This window comes from Passer montanus, unplaced genomic scaffold, assembly GCF_014805655.1.
Source record: "Passer montanus isolate IOZ18808 unplaced genomic scaffold, ASM1480565v1 scaffold11, whole genome shotgun sequence".
Taxonomy (NCBI): domain Eukaryota; kingdom Metazoa; phylum Chordata; class Aves; order Passeriformes; family Passeridae; genus Passer; species Passer montanus.
Genome location: NW_024357613.1, coordinates 969,616 through 992,134, shown reverse-complemented (window position 1 = coordinate 992,134; position 22,519 = coordinate 969,616). Strand labels below are relative to the sequence as shown.

General features: G+C 38.3%; 1 protein-coding gene across 2 annotated transcripts in view; it reads right to left on the bottom strand.

Moving 5' to 3' along the window:
- Positions 1-1,258: 1,258 nt before the first annotated feature.
- The window catches only part of LAMA4 (laminin subunit alpha 4), a 101,338-nt gene continuing 80,077 nt past the window's right edge, over positions 1,259-22,519 (bottom strand). The window contains exons 26-39 of one of the 2 annotated variants that reach the window (XR_005629816.1): positions 20,878-21,013; positions 19,163-19,300; positions 17,514-17,647; positions 16,114-16,278; positions 15,193-15,346; positions 14,312-14,502; positions 12,612-12,801; positions 11,627-11,782; positions 10,637-10,796; positions 9,495-9,625; positions 6,666-6,759; positions 5,555-5,674; positions 2,374-4,120; positions 1,259-2,235 (exon numbers count right to left, since the gene is read on the bottom strand). Coding sequence is in view for 1 of the 2 variants with exons in the window: in XM_039729224.1 (XP_039585158.1) it covers positions 3,975-4,120; positions 5,555-5,674; positions 6,666-6,759; positions 9,495-9,625; positions 10,637-10,796; positions 11,627-11,782; positions 12,612-12,801; positions 14,312-14,502; positions 15,193-15,346; positions 16,114-16,278; positions 17,514-17,647; positions 19,163-19,300; positions 20,878-21,013 (1,915 nt within the window). In the remaining variant the exon portion in view is untranslated. Of the gene's footprint in view, positions 4,121-5,554; positions 5,675-6,665; positions 6,760-9,494; positions 9,626-10,636; positions 10,797-11,626; positions 11,783-12,611; positions 12,802-14,311; positions 14,503-15,192; positions 15,347-16,113; positions 16,279-17,513; positions 17,648-19,162; positions 19,301-20,877; positions 21,014-22,519 lie in introns of both variants that reach the window. The other variant, XM_039729224.1, reaches the window with a different exon arrangement.

Here is a 22,519-nt window from a genome sequence, read left to right as displayed (position 1 = left end):
ACAAATTGTATAAATAACTTACTATGTTTTTTAGTGGAAATGAATCGCCATGGACCACAGTGAATCTGTGAATAACCCTTAAATCCCACACTGTAACAAGAGCCAAAAGTGCATCAGAAATTAAATATGTGTGGTATGCTTTCAGCATCTTTTTAATAAGTCATTTGACTATTTAGGCCACGTGCTGCTGTAGGGAGAATACGCTGGAATTTGAACTAATGTTATCTTTTGACTTATATCATGACTTAGTTCACATATGAAGGTTTGTTGGTTTGTAATTTTGATTTTTTTCCTATTTTTTGTTTGTTCGAATTTTAATTTAGAATTTAGAATTTTTAACTTTTTAAATTTAGAATAGTTGTATTTTGGGAAATTTCTGTTAGTTTTGTAACACTTCATCTTTCATTTTTCTGGTCAGGCTGTTGTCCATACCCTGTTCCATTCTTGAGGACAATGGTATTCTCTACAAATCTTGAGATATAAGAGATAGAGGGGGCTGAGATCCCATTTAAATCCTCTATTTTGAAGCAGTTTACTGAGCATTTGATCTTGAAATTGGTTTCTTTACTACATAGTCATGCAAATGTCCAATTTCAGAATATTTGGGGGTACAGTGACAGCGTAATTGCAGCCCTGATTTAGATAATGGCTATAACAACACTTATTAAAACCTTGAAGGTTTTTTGCCAGAGCAAAGTTGTAATCTACTTAGAGTCAGTGCTCATTTCTTGTAGGCTTTCTGCAGAATTTAGATAGTTATGTTCATGTTAAAAAATGGAAATGGACAATCTCACAATGTAGGTCAGAACTTGAAGGTTTTTCCCAAATCTTTATAGATGAAAGGTTTTGTACTTTGAAGGTATAATTTTTAAGATAGATACAAGAGACAAATTGAATTCTGGGAAGATTTCTGCTTAGGCAGTTGCCTTCTCTTAAACACCAGCAGCCTTAAAATGAGTGCAGAAGTATGTGCAATATAATGCAGCACAGACTGGCTTTCTTTGGCACATATGAAATGGTAATGTTTAAGGTCTATGTGGATGTTGGGGTCAGGGAAATTTACATTATTTTTCTGCTCTCTCCTGAGTCTGCAAGTATCCTCTGGTTTATAGTGTTTTTCTTTGGGAACCCTGTTCTGCAGAGGGAAAACCCACACCTCTGAAGCCTAGAAGGGAAAATTGATGAAGACACCCTCTAAAATAGTGCTGTGTAGATTAGCTGGTGATATAGTAGAGAGAAGTAAACTGAATAGTAGCAGTTTATGAATTTTAATTGGTTTTTATTCACATATTGTTTTAGTGTATTTTTAGTTTTCCATATATAATGTATGCAAAGGACTGATTCAATCAGAAAACTCATTCTTAAATGTAAATCCACAGAATGAAACCAAATCACATTGCAGCAAATATGGCTAAGAGAAATATTGTTTATTCACAGAGTTTGGATGTGGATATGAGAAACTATGCTTTGGTTTGAAGTAGGTGTGAGACAGAAAAGCATTCTGAATATGTGTGTACCAGTTAACATACAAAGCTCCACTTAATACCAGCATTCACTAAACTCTGATGCTCTCAGGGGCCACAAGCATTTGCTATTCCTGGCTATCTCTGCTGAGCAGCTGCATGCAACTCAAAAGGAATTTTAGTAATCCTTGTAACCAACCTATCTAGCAGGGAATCTGCTATTCTTTTCTCTCCAGCAATAGGATCCTGGAGACCAGGGTGTGAAGAAGCTTAACTCAGGTTGTGGTGTCATGAGAATTTTTTGAGCCAATCTAACAACTCACTGGCACTGGGAAGAAAGAGACTTCCTTTTCTACCCCTGCTCCCAGCTGTTTGGGTCTGACACCATCCATGGCCTCTGTAACCACTGGGAACTCAGCTCACTGATCTGAGGACATTCACCATCAACACCAATTAAAAAAAATTCCTGAAGCAAAAGCCCTAAATTTTCTGTTCCATTTCTGGGTAGTAGCTGGGAGCAGGCAAAAGGTGAGCAAGCCTACTGGTTTTGGTGCCTGATACAAAGATTGCCTTTGAAGGCAACTGGATTTAGGGATCCATGCCTGAACCAGAGAGACTTCAGAGGGATACTCTTACTGTTTGCTTCTCAAGTATGAACAGTGGGCTTTGGAGTGAGGAAGAGAAGGGTCTATATATCACTCTCCTGTGAAGTGGGAGTCTGTAATCTTGGAGTTGGAATGGGAATCAGTCCTTGGAGCATATTGCCTGAGAGCTGCAGGGAAGAGGAAAGGGAACGTGTTCAGGAGAAGGCAAGCAGAACAGGAATGGGGCTGAAAGTATGAGCAGAGCTGACAAGGCTGGTGAAAGGAGAGGCGGTGGCTACTGGAGCCACACTGTGTTCTTCACTTACCACCCAACACTGGACTCTAGAGGCAAGGGGGGAGTCTGTGATGGGGTCCCAGCTGCTGGGGAGTTCCTGTGCCTGTGTATCCAGAAGTTGCTGTTCTTTATCCAGAGTAAGCCAAGTCTGCTGCAGTGTGTCAAAACCCTTTTTTCACCTTACTGAGAGTAGCAGGGAAGCTGCTGATTAGTGCTTACATATGTATCTTGTTCTGGTGGTTATTCCATCTGTCCATGTTTTCAAGATCATTGGATTCCAGTTTTCATTTGTGTGTCTTCCAGATAAATTCTTGCTAATTTTCAGTCTCTAGGGTGTTGTCCTTTATTTTAGCATTTCATAGTTTCCTGCTTTGCAGCTGGTCATGTTTTGAGTTGGTTCCAACAATAATTTGCTCAGCAACCATAAAACTTTAGTTACTTTATTCTTTATTACATTACTTTATTCTTTAAAGAAAAGAAAGCTAAATGGCTTTGATTCCTTGTAGGTGATGATTGAAGGGACTAAGTTTTGCAAGTGACTTGTGTCTATTTGGTGTGCAAGCCTACTGTGAGTTGAACCCTACCATTAACTTCCATCTACCTTCTATGGTTATAACATAGCTCAGATTTGCAGCCCTTTGCTTTCTGTTTACATCTTCCTGTTTCACTCTTGGTTCCTTTGCAGCAGCATGTCTTCTGAAGGACCATGTTCCTTGTTTGAGGATTACTGCTGTAACTGAAGTCCTGCAGGAGTCTCACAGGGAAGTGATGATTTTGTATGATAGGGGAGTCACCTGAAATTGTGACTGTGATTCTGCTTTCTACGCTTCATGATTACTTGTGTAACATTAGTGCAAATGAGATCACAATGAGATTGTGAATTTAGTGCTGTGTTTGTATGTAAGTGCATTTAAAAATTCAGAAAAAAACCCTTGAAATTTAAAATTGTCACTAAGGCAAGCATTAGTCTAAAATTACCTAGTTTAGGTAAATTAGTCTATATATAAAGCATCTGTCTTAAAAGATATATGTCCTCTCTTCATATTGTGCTAGAACATATCCATTAAGTCTAGAAGTGGAATAAAAATTTTAATTTTTCATTGTTTGTAAGCTTACATAATTAGTATACTCTCTTCCCCCCATTTTATTTGGGGAATATATAAATGAGTTGAATGGAAAATTAAAAATATACAGTAAGATCTTTATACGGTATTTGTGATGTAAATCTATTATCTAGCTTTATTCTTTAATGTGCATTAGCAGATCTTCTTCTATGGAACAAAGGGTGACTAATATATGGAATGAGATTATGTAGAGGATCTATTTTGAAAGTAACATATTTAATATAATTTTATTTTATAATCTCATATTTTCATGTAACAGACTGGCCAAACATACACTATAAGAAATGGTAAAGCTCACTCTTGTGGTATGTTAAGAGAAGTGCAGAAGCAACAGCTTTTATTCTTCAGTGATTTTTGTTTGCGTGTAATTAGAATGACCCCCCCTTCCTGCTTTCTGTAGATCTGGCTGTGATATTTTCATTCTTCGTGTCGTGCTGGTCATAGTTTCTTTTGTTCTGTTTTTCTTTCAGTGGTCTAAGGAGCTTTTCAGAATCGATGCAGTGCACTATCAGGCTGCTGGACAGGTATTAATGCTTACAGCACCACTAACCAAAGCTGCTTTACTAAAGCTCACTGGCTTTTCATCAATCATGAAGTTACGAATGCAGCCAATGAAGGAATTGCGTGTAGTCAGGCTTGATGTTAGCAGAGACTCTGGAAAAAGAAAATAAAAATAAATAAATAAATAAAAGTTTCGAGCTCATGATGGGCAAAATAATCAGTTTGGTGGCAGAACCTTTTAACTTTGGTACTAAGTGCAGCTCTTCTGAATCTTCTTTATTTAAAATGCCTGGCCTACTGCCAGTGTCCTAGAGGCCATTAAAGTACAGTTATGTGAAACTCTTGGTACTATATTATCAATAGACACACAATTTTGCATTTTTTGACAACTACATTTTCTTTTAAGTAACAGAGTAGATGAGTCCCAGTATCTGTTTTTGTAATTTAACATCACATGTATTGTAATATGTGTCTGATTTGTGAGTTTGCCTTCAGTTGGCTGTATCTGCATGGCATTGTTTAGTATTGTATCTTATATGTTGTTGTGAAGTTCTGTGTAAGAGTTTCCTGTGCCAGGCTGATAATAGCATTAGAGAGCCAATGTATGGCATTGCTTTAGTATTCTATAATTAATGGAGAAATAGAAGGCTCTATTATGAAGCAGAACAGTATTTGCAATTACCCCTTTATATTACCTCTCTGGGAAGAGTTCTGTCCTAATAAAATTCCAGTTTGGATTTAAAGAGTGAGCAGGCATCTGTGCATAGATTTTATTATTCCCTTTAGGCTCATTTTACCTCCTGGTAGCGTGGGATGGATGTGAACACCAGGCGCTCAAGCCAGTAATCCAAGATAAGCATTATAATGAATTTTGTAGTTAGAGCTGTTAATGATTGACATGCAAGGCTCAGAGAAATAATGCTGCATGTTTTCACTGAGAAATGTACGGGAGTTGACTTAAAAATTGGATCACGTAGTGTTGATTACAGTTTGTGTATGAACCCCAACAGAGTAGCTCTGTCTGTTGAATAAGGGAAGGAAATGTAGTAATCTTGGCCCATGCTACACAGATGGTCTGTGAGTCACAAATACACAGGAGCAGAAATCTGTCTAACAGAAACCCCTAGTATGAAAAAGAATCTCCATGTTTTATCTTGTGTTCAAAGATGCCATTGCTTGAAGAAGAGGAAAGAAGCCTACCAGCAACTAAACCTTGGGACTCCAATTACAGTGACAGCGAGCTTCCAATCCCATAAATAAATAAATCACTTCTTAAAAACCAGTAAGCCAACATGCGAAGGAAAAATAGAAAAAAAAGGAATTTTGTTTGTAGTTGGCAGACTTCTCTAGTGAATCCATACCTTGCCCTCCAGCAGCTGTGAATGTTTTAATTTCAATGAAGCAGCACATCTTTTTTCTTGAGAACTCAAGGCAGAACATTTATGATCAGCTCTTGAGCCTTTGAATTTTACCAGCTTGTTCACATATTTTGTTCTTTTTTTGAGATGAAAACTTAGTCTTTATGCTTTCTCTGGAAAAAGGGCTGAATGTGGTACATAATGTACCACAAAGATACCAAAAACGTACCTGGCACACCTCCAATAAACACCGGCTCCCTGTGGTCCATTGCCTTTGGATTTAGCGGCCCTACCACGTGGTTGACTTCAGAGTCTACATCCAACTGCACCACATTCGCGTCTCTAATAACTAAAAGGAGAAGGAACAGGGATGAGCAAGAAGTGTGACACGAGTCTTTTACGACAGACAGGAGTTATGTGTGTGGTGTGAGTAGTTGATTTAACGTATGCTAAATTGGGTGTGAGCCATCAGAGACAATTTGTGAGTGCATTCTGGCATAGAGCAGGACCGATGGTAGATACACTGGGAGGAAGGGTGCTTTTGAGTGGGGCTCTTGGTCACTGGTGGCAGTGTTTAGGCACTACAGGTTATGAGCATACAGTGGCTTGTGGCTTAAAAAACTGTTGTCCAATCACTCCCAATTGGGGATATATTAGAATGCAGTGAGGCTTTTCCCTTGCTTGTGTGCCTGGGTTTCCTTCAGAAGGGAAACAGAATGCTTGTGGAAAGGGTGCAGACTCAGATTGCTTCTGCAGTAATAGTGGAAGACATTCTAAGTCAGCATCTAGATAGGAAGATCAGGTGGTTCAAAGTACCCAGGAAGTGCTTTTTGACTTTCAAAACCAGGAAAGAAGGATGACTGTCTGGCACTGAAGCAAAATCTCAGCTGTAGACATCTCTCTATTGTGAGCAAAATGTTCCCCACATCTGTCTTGTTATTTGACTTTTAAGGGCAGCATATACTTGTACCTACTGCATTATATCAATTTATTTAACCTCTAATTGGGAAAGGAAGACTATAATCTGGTATATGCATTAGGAAAGGTAGCCAGAATTTCAGATAGGCCGCTTTCTGTTCTTTGAACAGGGAGCTTCCATCTTTGTTTGGTTTTCCTATCTTTGTAGGAACTTCTGCTTGTCGTGCCAGGAAGCCCTACAGTTCTATGTCTGAGGGATGAATAAGACCGTGTTTTCCATACAGAATTGGGTCTTGGCAGGTGAAAAAGAAGAACTGAAAATACTTCCGCATTTCCAATGCTCTAGCCCATGGAGATGGATATCTGGGGAGTAAGAGACGGGCTTTATTACCTTTGTTAGGGGACAATCACCTTTTACTGACCTGCAATTCGATGCCACCTGCCGTCGCAGAGACTCTGTTTCAGTGTCACTGAAGTTGAAAAATCCCTGATTCCATTATTCAGTTTCACAGTTACCTGGGAAAATAATGTAATCATCACTGTAAATCCCCTCCTTTTCTCTTTTTACCTTCTGTTGTGATAATGTTGTATTCCCCACTCAAAACATGTCAAGTATCCAAGAGAAAGGAAAACATGGCTTCATTAAATTCTTCAAAATAAAGTACCTTTTAAATCCATATTTTGGAGCTTTTTTTCTTTTTTTTTTTTAACTGTTCAGATTCAATAGCTCTGAGACATTCCTAATTATCTCAAGGAAGAGTTCAAGAAAAGATTTAAAAATAAGAGCTAATTTCACTCATTTACTAGTACCTCTACTCTATAATTTCCGGTATGATAAATTAGTGTTTAGAGGCATCAAATGATGTTTTTGGCATCTTGCTAGCCACTTAATAAGGAAAACAGTAGTGAAAACCCAAGTACAAACAAGTGGAAAAGATATGAGAAAGGAATAGATAGCAAAATTAAGATTACTTTTAAGTTACTTGTTCAAGCTTACCAGTAAGTCTCTGGCAGAGCTAGAAGGTAAACATAATTCTGAATTTTGCATCTCTGTTTTAGTTAATGGATTAATATACCTTTTCATGGAAATGTTACAGCAGCAACAAAACAAAAAAAAGTGTTGTGCCCCTTTTGTGGGACATGAGATTCCTGGTGGTGATTGCCAGAGAACTCCAAACTGTGAGCCCAACCACTCAGGCTTTTCAAATGTTGAAGTTGTTCCTGATTATGCTGACACTCAGTTGACTGAAAATCACAGAATCATAGAATGGTTTGGATTGGAAGGGGCCTTAAAAATCATCTTGTTCCAACCCCCCCACCATGGACAGGAGCATCTCTCATAAAATTGGGTTGCTCAGTCATATCCAACCTAGCCTTCAACATTTAATGGGATGGGGCATCCACAGGTTTTCCAGGTAACCTGTTCCAGCCTCACCACCCTCACAGCAAAGAATTTTCTCCTAATATCTAATCTAAATTTACTGCCAGTTTGAAGCCATTCCCCCTTGTCCTGTCACTGCATGCCCTTGTAAATAGTCTCTCACAAGGAAACAACTTATATTTTATTCTAGAGGGTTTTGATACAGTTGTAACCAAAAATTATTATTTTTTTCCAGAAGGGCAGCAGGAAACACAATTAAAATGATCCTCATGTTCTATTTTATTCACCCCTACATTTTATCCAGAATGTATAGATTGAAGCAAATAAAGAATCACAGGAGAAGGTGACTCCTTAATAAATCACCCAGACAAGCTGTACTGATAGAAATGCATACATTTGAAAAATGAACTATAGTTGCTGATCTTATTTGTTCAGCAAAATGCTTTTCACAAAACAGGTCTTTTGTAACGCATTCAAAGAGAGCAGATAGTTAATGCCAAAGACACACAGATTGTTGCTAAGAAGGTACTGAACTGCTCCAGTGACAAGCAGGGAAAAGCTGCTTTTGAAGGGTGAATTTTGTTTATGAGTTGCATATGCATTATACAGGGAGTGAGGTGTGAAGCAGTAAGTGAAGCAGCACCTTTTGTTAGACCAGTTGGTACAGTTGGGAAAACCACACAAATTATTGAACATGCAGAACTTTGGTTAGAATTTGACATAAGAAGTGCTATACTGGACAGGTTCTATACAGATTCAAATTTTAGGTGTGGCATGATACACATCAGCACAATGTACTTAAGAATTTCTCTATTAGTTCACTAGATACAGGGGTAAGAATGGGCTTCATCTTACCTAATCAGCTGTCAAAAGTTAGGTGCCTTACTGAAGCACCTGTTCTCTCTATAGCCAACATAGAAAAAGAAATTCTTTGAATAACAGCTCATTTAGTCACCTATTTAGACACCTGCTTTAGGACAGGATGAATCATAATGTTAAACTGTTTACTCAGTCAATCTTCTGTAGGTGTCTACTTTTGGAGAAGAGGTGAGTTTCCTCAGGTGTTGCATTTCTAACTGAGGCACAGCCAGCCCCACTTAAACACCCTTCCATTTTGATTGACAGGTGCATAGCAGTGATTGAAGAATATCCACACTGCTTAGTCTCTTGACTGTGCCCTGAGTTTCTCCTCTTCAGGAAAGACTCAAAAACTGACAAGATTTCCTATGCTCTAAATCTTTGCTTGTGTTGTTCACTTAAGACTGAAATTTATTACTGCATATGTGCAGTGTGTAGCATGAAGAGTTCCAGATTCTCTCAATGAACACAATAAAAAATAGCAATAGCAACAACTGTCTGGTGAGTTAATTTCAAACCTCTCTCCTTCATTTGAAATCCAGAGCCTGTAGAAACCAGGGCAACAGACAATCAGAACTTTTCCTTTCCCTCACTCATTTCATCACACATATATACAATAAAGAAAGAAGAGACTGAGTGTAACTCAGACTTATCTTATAAAAAATAAGAAAAAAAATGTATTGATAGTTACTTTACTTGTAACCATGATATATTTTTTATGTGTGGGTGAAAGAGCAGTGCCAAAGAGTCAGTGCTTTTGCTTCTTTTCAGCGGATAACAAAATATGTATGGCTTGTATTAGTAAAGTGATCTGAACTTGTCACATGTTTTTTTTAGTGTTTTAAAATAAATATTTGGTTTGGCTAATCTAATCGAAGTTGTATTATATTTAGACGAGAAATAAGAATTGGTTAATGGTAAATTTGTCAGACAAAATCTGCATGTAGCAAAGCCCAAGTAGGTGGAAGAGAAGCCAGTCAAGACATTGGAGAAGATGTGACCTTGTTTATACCTGTCCATTCCTCATGTGCATATTCAGGTACTCTCCATTCACACTGTGACCATGCAGTAGGATTCCTGAGCTGCTTCGGGGACGTATTTCAAAAACAACTTCAAATTTCAGGCCTAAACTGAAGGATTCATCTGTGAAGTAAAAAGAATAACCATTCTTTTTGTACTGAGTTAGTGATGAAATTGGACATTTATTCAAAGTCAAAGTAGAACATCAAAGGGTGGATTTTATTTATTCTTAAAACTGTTGAAATGTGAGATGTGCTGTCAATGACCCATTTCAACTTTTGTTTTGATTACATTTGCTTGGAGTACCAATAAAGGTTTATTTACTTTTCTCATTATTTAGAAAATGTCTTTTGTTTAAAACTTCTTACCAATGAAATGGACAACAGAAAGTAAATGATCTGTATTTTTTGGCGGTTTCTTATTGTGCAATTTCCTAGACACTCAGCAGTCATTACTGCCTGAGTGAGTGGGAGTTCACTTGAGCTTTGATGATTCAGTAGGAGAAACTCCCTTTTTCAAACTGGTGACAAGCCAGGGGAGCAAATTAGAAACACTTGTCTGATTCTTCTTGGTGCTGCCAGTGAATAGGGTTTTGCAGTTTCCTTTCTTGTTCAAATCAGAGCCTATGTGACTGAAACACCCTCCTAAAACTCTTCCTGGAACACAGCAGGCCCAAATGACAGAAAATATGTGTTCTGTCATGCTGTTCTGTATCAAGACATGCCGAAAGCCTTTCTGCAGGATTTTTAAATTATGTGTTGTTTTATTAATTAAAGAAATAAGGGATGACCATTTGATGGTGTACTTGGTCTTGGCCATGTTGACTTCTATGCTAATTTTTAACATATTATGGTCTGTTCCCTCATTAAAATTATTCCCTTGTTAAAAAGGTTCTTATTATTTGAACCACATACATACATACAGATGTGTTTATTTAACAATGTGTTAAGTTTCACAGTGACATTGTGACCTGTCAATATCATCTGCTTAGCACAATAGTGATCTGTTTCTAATAATCCTTACAGCTCACAGCCTTGGAAATTACCACACTCTTTAGAGAAAAATGTCATTCTGAAGCACAGTCCTGAATACCACAGTCTTATTTTGGGATACATTTGGTTAGGAGTATATTACCAAGGACGACATAGCCTCCTTCAGATGAAAAGTATGTTCCTGCTTCTGATGGGCCTTCAAAGCAAGGTGTTACACTAAATGTCTGTGAAGCTGAAGTAAGTGATCTTCCATTGAGCTGTAAGTTGCTGAGACAACCACTAAAGCTGTAGACAGAGTTAATCTGGGGGGGGTAAAAAAAGCCTTGATTAGTAAATAAACTGCTTATGGAAGGAAATAGATTCTTCTGTCCTTATTTTTACTTTTTTATAAGGCTGTGAGTATCTGGTGCATCAGTTTTGAACTAAAAAACAATTTCTAGAGAAGGGAAGCAGGAAAAATTATTCTCATAGCCTCTCATGTCTTTTTGATGACTTCAAGGTAATTCCAGCTTGTGTTGTTTCTCAGTCCTTACTGAACTGTGAGAAACAAAGCACAAGTAGGGCAAGGCAGTGCTATACATATACCTCATAGCCTCAAGGCAAGACAGGGGTCTACTTTTTCATAGTAGTTTATCAATCTTGTTAGGCACATAACACTAAAGATTACCTTGAAAGAGAATATTATGTTCATTTTTGGTTTAATACTCCTTTCTGTATACTTCAGTACCAAGCTGTAGAAAAGAATCCTGACCTATAGATATTGTCTTAAAACAGAGGTACTAGGTAAAGATCAAAATGTCTCCAAAAGGCATTTTGTATCTCAGACCTCAGGGTGAAATTGATCTTGCCTAACATTACTTGTCTCATCGAATTTTGGATGTTACTAGGATTTTTCTGTTCCTCATGGACCGTTGGTTTCCCAGCTGCTGCTGCAAGGCTGTGGAAGGCTAACCCAGCTACCACCAGCCCAGCCCTGTGGAAGCTTTGCTCTGTACATGAACTGAGCTGTCTGCTCTTTAACAGGATGAGGGTCAAGATCTTAATCAGATTTTGTCTGATCTCATCCCGATAGTCAGCTTCTGTATTAACTTTACACAGAGGTGTGGGGTCTGTACGCAGAGGTCTGCTTTACCTGGATGTTTTTTACAGCTTTTCCAGGAGCTACCCCTCCAATATAGAGTGGTCCAGTGACTTGCCAACTGTTCGTACTCCCATCAAAAGATTCTTCTAGTACGCGGAGGCCATCGATTATCAAGCGACCAATATTTTTGCCTCTAATAAATATCACCTAGGAAGGGAAGAAGAAAATGTGGAAGATTACTTTCATCTGTTAAGGGTGCTGTGCAGTGGAAGAAGGTGAGACATTTGAGAAGAAAGGTGCATGAGCGATACTCTACAAGCCTGTTTTGCTAACTGCCAGTATTCTTTGTTGGACAACCCTCATTTTTCACATTCATATGAAGGCTAGATGGTAAAACTGCTGCCTTTCTTACATATTGGTGTACAAGGCAGAGGTAACTAAGGTGTTATAAGATCTACTGAGATCTGCCTATCACTGTTAGCATTTTCACAGTCACCATTCATTTTATGGTATGGATTCATCCAACCTGCTTTAAATACTTAAATGCCCGAGTCAGTAGTTTCATAGCTGTAGACTTCCTCTGTAATTAATGAAGAGAGAGAGATATCTACGGAGGGAAATTCACCTTGACTCCTAAAATTGTCTTTTTATTTTCATAGACTACTCAGGTAGCCTAAGACAGCTGTGCTCATTTCTTAGGCACTTCAAAGACATTTACTGAACAAAATTACTCTAGTCTTTCCTTTAATAACTCATTTAACTCTTAATTGCCTTACTACTCTGCTTGTTTCCTTCATTTCTGTTCAGCTGTTAGTGTTGGGAATTGCTGAATTTTTATAACTGACTCACTTTCCTGTCCCTAGTTAATGACTTAATAAAATGCTGCGTGGAAGATCTAAAAATATTGATGGAAGTTTCTCAGCATATAGGCGTGTTTATGAATACATGAATGAAAACTCCCTGAGCTGTCACATGAGCAGTGTCTTTACTGCAGCCTTGACAGCATATGCCATCATGATTTATTTCTTTTACTTACATTGTGCCACAGACCATCATTGTATTTCTCTTGGCTCTTAATCCTTATCTTCTGGTGACCAGCATTAAACATAAAAATGAGCCGGCCATGAGCAACGAAAAGGGCCATGAAGTTGGTCTCTTTTTGATCCGAAACGTAGCAAATCATTCCATGAGATGAGTGAGTTTTCAGACTGATAGAGAACTGAGCTCTGGCACATAAAAACACAATATTAATGTTAAAGCAGACACTTTTGGTTTAAATCAAACATCAAGCAGAGGAAGACTGAGATTTTCCTTTCATCCAAAAAAAAATGAAACTGCTTTATGGAAGTGGTGTTTCTGAGAAATCTTCTGTGATGGTTTTTTGAGCAGAAGTCAAAGCTGGAGAAAAAGCTGCCTGGCAAGGAACTTTTTTTCAAAAATTATAGTCTCTAGAGTGAATAAGTTCAATGCAGACCACCAAAATCTGACAGTATATTTCCTTTTATGTTAAACAGCAGGGCTGGGGGAATTTTTAAGTGGGCTGGCAGACGCCTGATGTTATTCTGGACTTGATCAAAGCTTCTCCTTCCTTCTAGTTCCTTAGTGAAGTCCAAGACAGCATAGGAAGTCATACCATTATTGGTTTGACACTGTCACAGTGAAAATCTTTTCAGTGATTGCTATTATTACGTATGGTCTAAAACATGGCAAAGCTGTATTGATGTAGGAAAGGGCCAGAACTGATTCCTCCTTCTTCTGGTGTCAGGTCTAACCTGGTTTCCATTCTTCATGTTATCTCAAGCCTCTAGACATTCCCAATGGCATGAGTGTGTACATTCCACAGACATTCAGCCCCTTGCCAATATCAGTTGTTTTAAAATAACACAACTCATTACTTTTTAAAAATGAACATTACAAAAATGAAGCTTTAGTAACATTTGGCAAATAATTATGTGTTATAGGAATGAAGGTGGGATGAAGATATTAGAGTTTGGGTTTTCCTTCATATGGGTGCCATCAGACCTGCCCTAAGTTAAATGCATTGCATTAAAATTAACATAATGACTTTCTAATTTAAATCAGGAAAGGACACTCTTTTTTTCTGAGTTAGTGGTCTGGTATGCTTCCAGGAAGTGCTGTGTTGTTGAATTTATAGTCTTTAATGGAAAGTATTAAACCAAGATCCTTATTGGATTTTGAATATTGCATGACATGTTTTGTGGGAGCATGAATATTAAATTTCAACAGTGTCTGGACTCATTATTACTTGGATTTCCATTATGGTTTGAATTGGACCAGGTTTTCATAGTTTTATGTCTTACTGCACTGTGCACATTAAACTACTGACAAGGTCCACTCAGCATGTTACTGCTTCCTTTCTGCTTTAATGCCTTTACTTCTTGTGTAAAGAGACTGATTATTGTGCAGTGCTTGTATAGAACTACCATCCTCAAAAGCTTCACACAAATAGGCAAGGAGACACATTTTGTTAATATGCAATGCAGATGAAGATTCCACCACAAGAGGGATGTAACTAGAAACACAATCTATGTTTTTATTTTACTGAACTGAAGCACCTTTTAATATAACCTAACAACAGGCTCCACACAAGATTTAGCCTAAGATATAAAGCAAAAAAGCCAAGGTAACAGCAGAAATGTGTCCCTTTAAGAAAGCAATTGAAATACATCTTTCTCCTTTCAGCATATTTCATTTTTATTTGTAATGTCACCTTACCTTTGACTGAAATCCTTTGGTATGTGATCAAATTCTTGCCGGCTGTTTGCTGTTCCTCCAAATTGATAGGCGTGTTCAGTTGCCCTGGGATTCATGGGCAATTGGCACTGAGGCTCTCTTTGCAAATTCACTTGATACAGTTTTTTGAGGCCAGATGAAGGCTGTGAAATATTGTCTTTATCTCTTCCCACCTTCATAGAAAAAAGAAGTATTAACCAGAATTTTTAGCTAAGATTGGACATAATAAAATAACAGTATCATTTATATTTGAACTAGTAATATAGTGTTTCCCTACATAAATACCAGGGTTGTTTCCAAGTCAAATTTTCCTTGAACAGTTCTACTGTAAATGCTGATTTAGGACAGAACAAGGGCTAAACAAAATACTTGTGTAGCTAACATAATTACAGTTAATTTATTTTGCAGTTTTCCTAATTAAATATTTTTCTCTCTTCTTTTGGTGATATCAGCTATATTATAGGTATGAGAGTATATGCTTAGACTAAAAATTCTCCATGCTGGAGGAAGATTTTTCCCCATTTATATTAATGTGTGCGAATTGTACCCAGTAGAGAGCCATACAAAAGCAGATGAGAACAGAAGCAAGCTTTTTGCCTTTAGAATATAGAAGAAATCAGAAAGGCTTGTTTCTGAAGTACTGTTTTGAAGAAGTTAGGTATTTTATTTTATAATTCTAGTAGGAGAGAATGATGCAAGTGTAGGCCAGATAGATTGTGTCAGGGCAATAATTTCCAGTGATGGAATATGTAAAGGAACAGGATCCTATTCATATATGTGACATTGTCTTTATACATTTTAGATCCATAATTTGCAGAATTTTGAAAAATTCTAGAGTTGTACTGGAGCAATTTGTAGCACACCTTTTTGTTGCGGTTTCCTTTGGCTTTTGATGAGTTTTTTCCTTTCTTATGGAGAAGAGCAACTGGAGGAGATTCAACAGGGCATCCATACAAAGATGCCTGGACTTTCTCAGAGTACTTCTGGAAATCTTCCACTTCAACCTCTTGATCCAACCTGTGTTTCAAACAGGAGATGACAAGAACAGCCTTTTTTCTCAAGTGTCAGAATTTTATGCATAAAAATCTCAGAATTTTACATGTATAATTTAAATTATATTTGAATAGGTTTAAAATATAGTTAAATTGTATTTAAATATTGTATTAAATTGTATTTAAATTATATTTGAATGGCTCATTCTTGGATCATGGATGAAAGTATATATTGATCAGTCAATGTATGGGTAATGAGGACAGCCTACATATATATAGTGTGTATATGACAGTGTATATATGCTGGCATAAACAGAGAGTGTCAATCTGCAGCATCAAATTCAACTTTAAAATCTATATAAGAACATTTCATAAAGCAATTAAGATCAACACATTCTAACCATTTTTACATGACCAAAGTCCTAACCTCCTCAGCTTCTGCAAGATGCCTTAATATAATTTTGTTTCAGATGCAGACCTGAGAGCTATATAATATAAATGCAAATTACAGCTATGCAAATTATTCGTTGCACCAGCAGCATTAGCAGGTGCAGTACTGAAAGCTTATTTCGTCAAGTTATTCCCACCTTAACAATATCTTAACCTAGCAGATCTGTGCCAACAGATTCCATGGTAAATAAGGTAAGAATCTTATTCACACATGCTGTCTTGCCTCACAAAATGAGAGAGGAATTTTTATTGTGACAATAAATCACTTCTCATGAGCAACTATTCAAGCTGTCAGGCAGGGCAGTGACTGCCTGTTAATGTGTTTGGGAGGATGTTACTCACCTAGTGAAGTAGGCATTGCTTATGCAGCCAGTGAAGTTGGCTTGCTGTGTTCTGAGGGGAGAGCCACCAAAATAAAACTTGTTGGTGCTGTCTGGGCTTTTCCCTGCTCTGTCCTTTGCTGGGATCTTCTTGGTCTGTTTCTTGTCATCAACAGTCAGCTCATACCTGCAAAGGCAAAGCATCCATTTTACAGACTAGCTTTGGAAACGTCCGTGCCAGTGGTCAGACAGCACAATACATGCACCCAAAATGCTCCTCTCAGTGCATACATCACTCAGTGGTGCTGCTCAAAGGCATGAGAGGACCTTTTTGCTCTCAGCTGTCCAACAAGTAGCAGTGCACTGGCAAAACTGTGTACACAGGCCCATGGATTTAATATTACCCTGCAGTTAATTGTTAAGTCCAGAATTGTACGGTGAAGAAAGACAAACTAGGGGGTTGCTGACGAAGGGATGGAGCCACCTTTTGGGTAAAATAAGATCCAAGCACAGGCTAATAGTTTATGGCCCCATCCCTTTTTCCTTCTCTTTCATCACAGTGCATTGGTGTTTGAGCTTATACAATGCTTTTTACCTAATCTGATTTTGCAACCCACTAATTATTGCAGAAGCCAGGAATGATTCCCTGGTTTTATAAAGAAACTGAGTATACTAAAACATCAGACATTGATTTTGTTTTGCAAACTCAGGGAAACATGACAATCCCCAAGATTATTCCAAGGCACCTTTTCACACCTTCAGCTTTTCAAATTGTGATTCTTGGGTGTCAGAAGTCACAGCTACAAACCTTCATTTTCATTAGGAAAGTAAGAATGCCTGTATCTCATAGGTAAGATTCTTAAAGAAAGTTGCTTTGATTATGTGATCTTCTAAAAAAAAATTAAACATAAAAACAATAGTAAAACATAAACCAAAGCTTTTAAGACTTTCAATGAGCACAGAGAGAGACTTATTCCCTACTGCTGTATTTAGTCACATTTGTGGTTGCCAGTGCTAAAAATATTTTTAACATGTTTCACTTTGTACATCCCAGATGAATGCTTTCTGTGAAGATGCCTCAATTACTTTAGGGTAAACTGGGAATTGTTTTAACAAATTAGAAGAATCAATCCTGTTAAAAAAAAATCTCATGCTAGCCTTAAATGTTATTAACATTTAAACTGTTTTCTTACCTGAGAACAAAAAAGGACTAAGCTTTCAGAAAAACTATTATTTGCATTTTAATAAAAATTTCTATCATCTTGAGCTCAGGCCCAAGTTGGTCAGTTCTCAATCAATTTTAAAATCAGTCACTTAAAAAAAGCCCCACTCAAATATCACTTTAAAAGTGAATGTTAAATCATAATGTGCTTTACAAGAAATATTTAAAGGTAGGGAATAAAAGATACTGTGCAGCTTTACCTTTCTGGGGTGACAGAAGTAATGATGAAGTGCGTTTTTCCATCATTGTAATTTCGGTCTGGTGACTGAATTTTGGTTCCACTTGCATTTAAAACCACAGCACCTCTCTCCATAGAGATGGATAATACCTCTGACTGAAATACAGACAAAAACATCTTCATAAGCAAGTATTACACAGAAAAATTAGCAGTTCTGTGATTTTTCCTGTTGTATTTATTTTTCTTCTGTGTTCCACATTTTTGCTTAATTTGCAAAAAGATATACTCTGAGAAGCAAAACAAGAGAGGACATCATTAGAATTTATATTCTTGCCAGTTTTAAAGCTTCAGTTCCGGGAATTTTGCTGCTGATTATGTCTCATGTACCTGTCACATGAGCTCCTTCCATGTAGCACAAATATATGATGTTTACATTTCATTTGTGTTTCTGGTACCTTATCGAGCAGCTGCTACTGTGAGATTCCTGCTGCCATAAGACCAAGACTTTTTTTTTTTTCTATTTCTAATTCCCTCTGATAGGAATCACCCAAAATTATCTCAGAGATAAGATGTGCCATCTGGGTCAGGTGTATGGGATCACTGTGCCACTAGCAGAATACTCTCAGTTCTATTAGAGCAAGCACTGCCGCTGTGCACTGGTAGGGATCGTTCTGTCTCATTCTGCCAAGTGCTAAATAGCTGAACTTCTGCTTGCTAAGTAGGGCACTTGGCACCTCATAGGATTAGAGCTGTTGAGTTAAAAACCTGAAGTGGTGTGTGCGAGGCCTCATTTATGCAAACGGTGAGGGGAACTGACACGGTTACTGATTCCAATTTAAGGTAATACTCCAGGCTGCAACACGGGGAAGTTTAGAAGTGGTTATCGGTGTCACGCAGCCTCCTCTGCTGCCCTGCTGATGATATTCTGCAAGCATAGCAGAACAGACATTTGGGGGTGGATGCAAATGTTCTGTCATCTGAGCTCATGCTCGCTGCAGATGTCAGTCTGAGCCTGCAGCATCTTGGGACCGCTTTGTCTCACACAACATTTTGTGAGTGCAAGTCCATATTTCTGCCCGGGTCACACTTCTGAGGGGGTATTTAGAGCAGCCTGGCTTCCCATAGCTGCAAGGAGCCATTCTCAAGTGCAGCTTTTCCCAGTCACACATGGATGTCTGAGTGCCATCTGGGAATATAGGCAGCTTTGTGACTGATTTCTGTCAGCTCAGTAATGCTCAAAATGCCGTGCCACTAATTCAAACAAACTTTGCTTCTTGGTGATTGTCTGGATGGCAAATGTCAGATCCCTAATATTATTTGTACTTTGGTAGCACCTGCAGGTCCAAATAGGGATTGCAGTGCTGCTGAGCACAGCAAGATGCTCTGTGCATTTCTGCCCTAAGGACTTCAGCAATCACAAGTGGATGCATGTTAATTCTAGGCATATGATCCAGTTCTCTTCTCAGCATCAAAATAAAGTCGAAGCATTACTGGTTTTCATCTGTAGATCAAATGCAGACTGTAAAAATGAGGTCACCAGTAAATGCTTCTATACTGAAGGTTGCTTTATCTTGAAACCATAAAGTGAGAAATTGTATTATTCCCCTAGTATTTTCCTGGAAAAAATGAAAAGGTAAAATAAAACAAACAGGAAAAAAAATAGATACTTACTCCTTCAGAATAGTAAAACAACAGCCCACTGGGCTGCAATGTTCGGAAATTAAAGCCTCCTTCAAATTCAGTAAAGAGGGACACTTTTTGGCTTGATGCAATGAAGCTCTCACCATTGAAATATGCATTGCGGGACATCTGTGTATTAAATAAAACAAAATTAGAAGTACAGCTCAAAAAACATTCCAGTAATACAAAGAATGAGGCTATTTCTTTCTTTCTTTCTTTCTTTCTTTCAACAGTTGCAGCCAGTTCATTTCTAAAAAACAATTTTTCCTGCATATCTTACCCTAATTTATATAGGCTTTCTCTCCCATCATGGGAAAATCTTGAGAAAGTGTTGCAATTTTAGACTAAGTCAAGTTATTCCCAGCTTCCTGGGATCTTGGCCCCATCATAAGTCTGCTGTTGTTAAAGAGCACGGCAAGTAGAAGCAGAGGTGCTCATGCCCCTGTCTGGGCTGTGTGGCACTGAGTCACAGTTCCAACATGTGACATATTACTTTGTATGCTGTGCTGGCTACTGGGGTAGGGTGGTCTACAACCCTGTGAGTCTCACGAGCAAAACTAGGTCCAAAGCAGGCCAAATTGCAGAGAGCTTCCATGCTGACAGAGGGTGGGGTTGTGTGATGAGTTCTACAAGCAATCCTTCCTCTTCATAGTTTTGCAATGTGACTTTTGATAGACGTGGCCACAGGATGAAGACCCCAAACACTATCTGGATTTGCCAGCCTTGCACAGTAATGGACAAATGGTGAATGATAGAAAGGACCAGAAGCTAAATGGCAATTTTCTCAGAGCTAATGCTGGGGCTGTTGGTGTATGTGTAGGAGAGGAAGAGCTGATCTGGCTTAAAGGGAGAACTCATTTGAAGGGTGAATATTTTGCTGTCTTTTCAATTTCACACATCTGTATTAGGATGCATGTTAGGATGATTTTCCTTGTGTCTTTAAAAAAAATGAATTATATTGGAATATTTCCATTCAGAATACACTACAAAACTTATTTCAGATTGAGCTTTCACATTGCAATTTCACATAAGAGAAGAATTTTAAGTGAAACACCTTGTGCTATGGTTCAGAGTGAAAATTGGGTATTTGTAGGAGTGTGCCCCCTAATGACAGCGTGGCAAAACTAGCCTTTGTCCCCCAAAAAAGGAAAGAAGCCCAGAAGTTTCTCTCAACGACTAGGTGAAAAGCCACCTCATAGGACCTCAAGGATTTCACCAAAAACTTGAAGACATCTAATTGGATAGAAGCCAAAAAATCCCGCCTAGCCGATCAGATAGAAAAGAAGAGAACAAAAGAGCTAAAAGGCTTTTGTGAGGTGTTTTTACCAGGAGCAGACCTCTGCACCTGGCTCGAGTTTTTCTGTTTGTTATTTTGCCTTTTATTAAATCTTTTTATTTCTAACACTGCAGCAGAAGCCATCCTGCTTATTTTATGCCCCCAAAGTAATAGCTGAGGCTATCCTTGGGTGTATTATATTTCTTTTGAGGGCTTATGAGACCTGGCCCAAGAAAAAGAAACGTAATAGGTATTATGTCAGCAGACTTAACAGACACACACACAAACCCCCCCACCTCTGCCAGTCAATGAGTGCACAGTCATTTCCTTGGTGGAAGACTGTCTTTCCATTGTTTGGAGGAAAACTCAAGCTCCCAACTATATCCATTGTCAAAATTTGCTGTTATGTCACAAATGGTGTTATGCTTACCAGTGAGTCCTCTGGGCACCCATAGCTGATTCCCAGGGTTCCTGGTTCTTCCAACAAGTTGAAATCCTTCTTTTGGAACTGGAAACCCTTCATGCAGCCTTTAAAGCCGATACTCCCTGCCAGATGTGAGCTAATGCTGTTGGAGAGCAATGCCAAACAAACTGCAGTTAGATAGCCCTTGTCTTTCTGAACAGGATGTTGTTGCCAAGGTGTTCTAAAGAAGTTCTGGAAGAACTTCAGTCATTTACCTCACTAACGCCCAATTCTTGCATCTTTGTGTAAAACAACTAATAAGCCACATTCTATGTTTTGAAAAATCAAGATGCACCAATTGTAGTAAATATTATGTATTTATAACAACTTATGGTAAAAATAAATGGATTTTTATCTCAATTTTTTTAGCTTTGAAGAGAAGTTCTGATTTAGGTTTTCTGTCTTGCTTTTACTAGCAAGCTCCATTCTTGCCTTTGCAAACAAATGGGTTTCTATTTCTTATGGAAAATACTAATAGAGTTCAGTGAAGTAAGAGTAAATTCTACTTGCTGATGTGTAGGTTTACATAATTTTAAATGAGAGCAGTGGGTGGGGTTACAGGGTGCTTTTTATGTCAGATTTGAGATAGACAGCACAGCAGTGTATCCCAACTGCTCCTACTCATTACTCTCAGTTTTTCAACTCCACACCTTACCAAGATACCACAACACTACAGCACAGGGTGATTATAATTGAATTTATCCTCACAATTCTCAAGGTGCATGAAGAAGTAATTTGCATAAAATCACAGTGAGTCTGTGACAGGGGCAACGCAATTACATGGGAGCTGCTGTGTACTGGTCCAGGAGATAACTAGGGAGCAAACACACTGAAGGAGTGGGTGTGAAATCCAGAGTTCTGACCTGGCTGCCTGGAAGCAGCCTTTGTCCTTTAAGCAAGATGTGCCTTAGCAGTGGGACTCTCTTCACTTCAACATGATACTGTTGACATCTGCTACCTGCACTTGTTGTCTGTGAGTTATCTCATTGTAAGGCAGATTTTGGGAACATGGCAGAAGAATCAAGATCTGGAAATGCCTAATTTAGCATTGGCAAAACCAGATCATCAGGTGAAGTAGTATAGTTGTACATGTACACGTCTGAAATGCGGTGAGAGAAGGAGTGCTGTAGGGGCTTAATTTGCTCTGCAGTGAAATCAGCAGGAAGGCAAAACCAACAGGAAGGCTTCTGTCATCCTTACTGGGATTTGGACCAAAGTGTGGGGTATCAATTAACCACTATAATCTTTACTTTGACTCACCCTGAGGCTGGCTGGATGAAACAAATATGCCTTTCTGTTAAATGCCACAACATTTTCTAGAAACAAGCTATAAAAGAAAGGTTTTCACTTAAAGAAAGGCTTCTGAGTTAATTTCTTAATTCAGTTAAGGGTTAAGTTCCCAGTGCTCCTACCTACACTTAGCTTTCTGCTTTATGCAGTCAGTGAGATGGGAGCAAAATAACGTATGGTGGTACTTCCAGATTCATTTATTTGGAGAAAAAAGGCAATTGACAGAGAAAACTGCATTTGAAGAGAGTGAAAATTACGCTGCTTTAGAAGAATATTAGACTACTCTAAGACTAGAGCTAGCTTCCCCATGCTGCTGCTG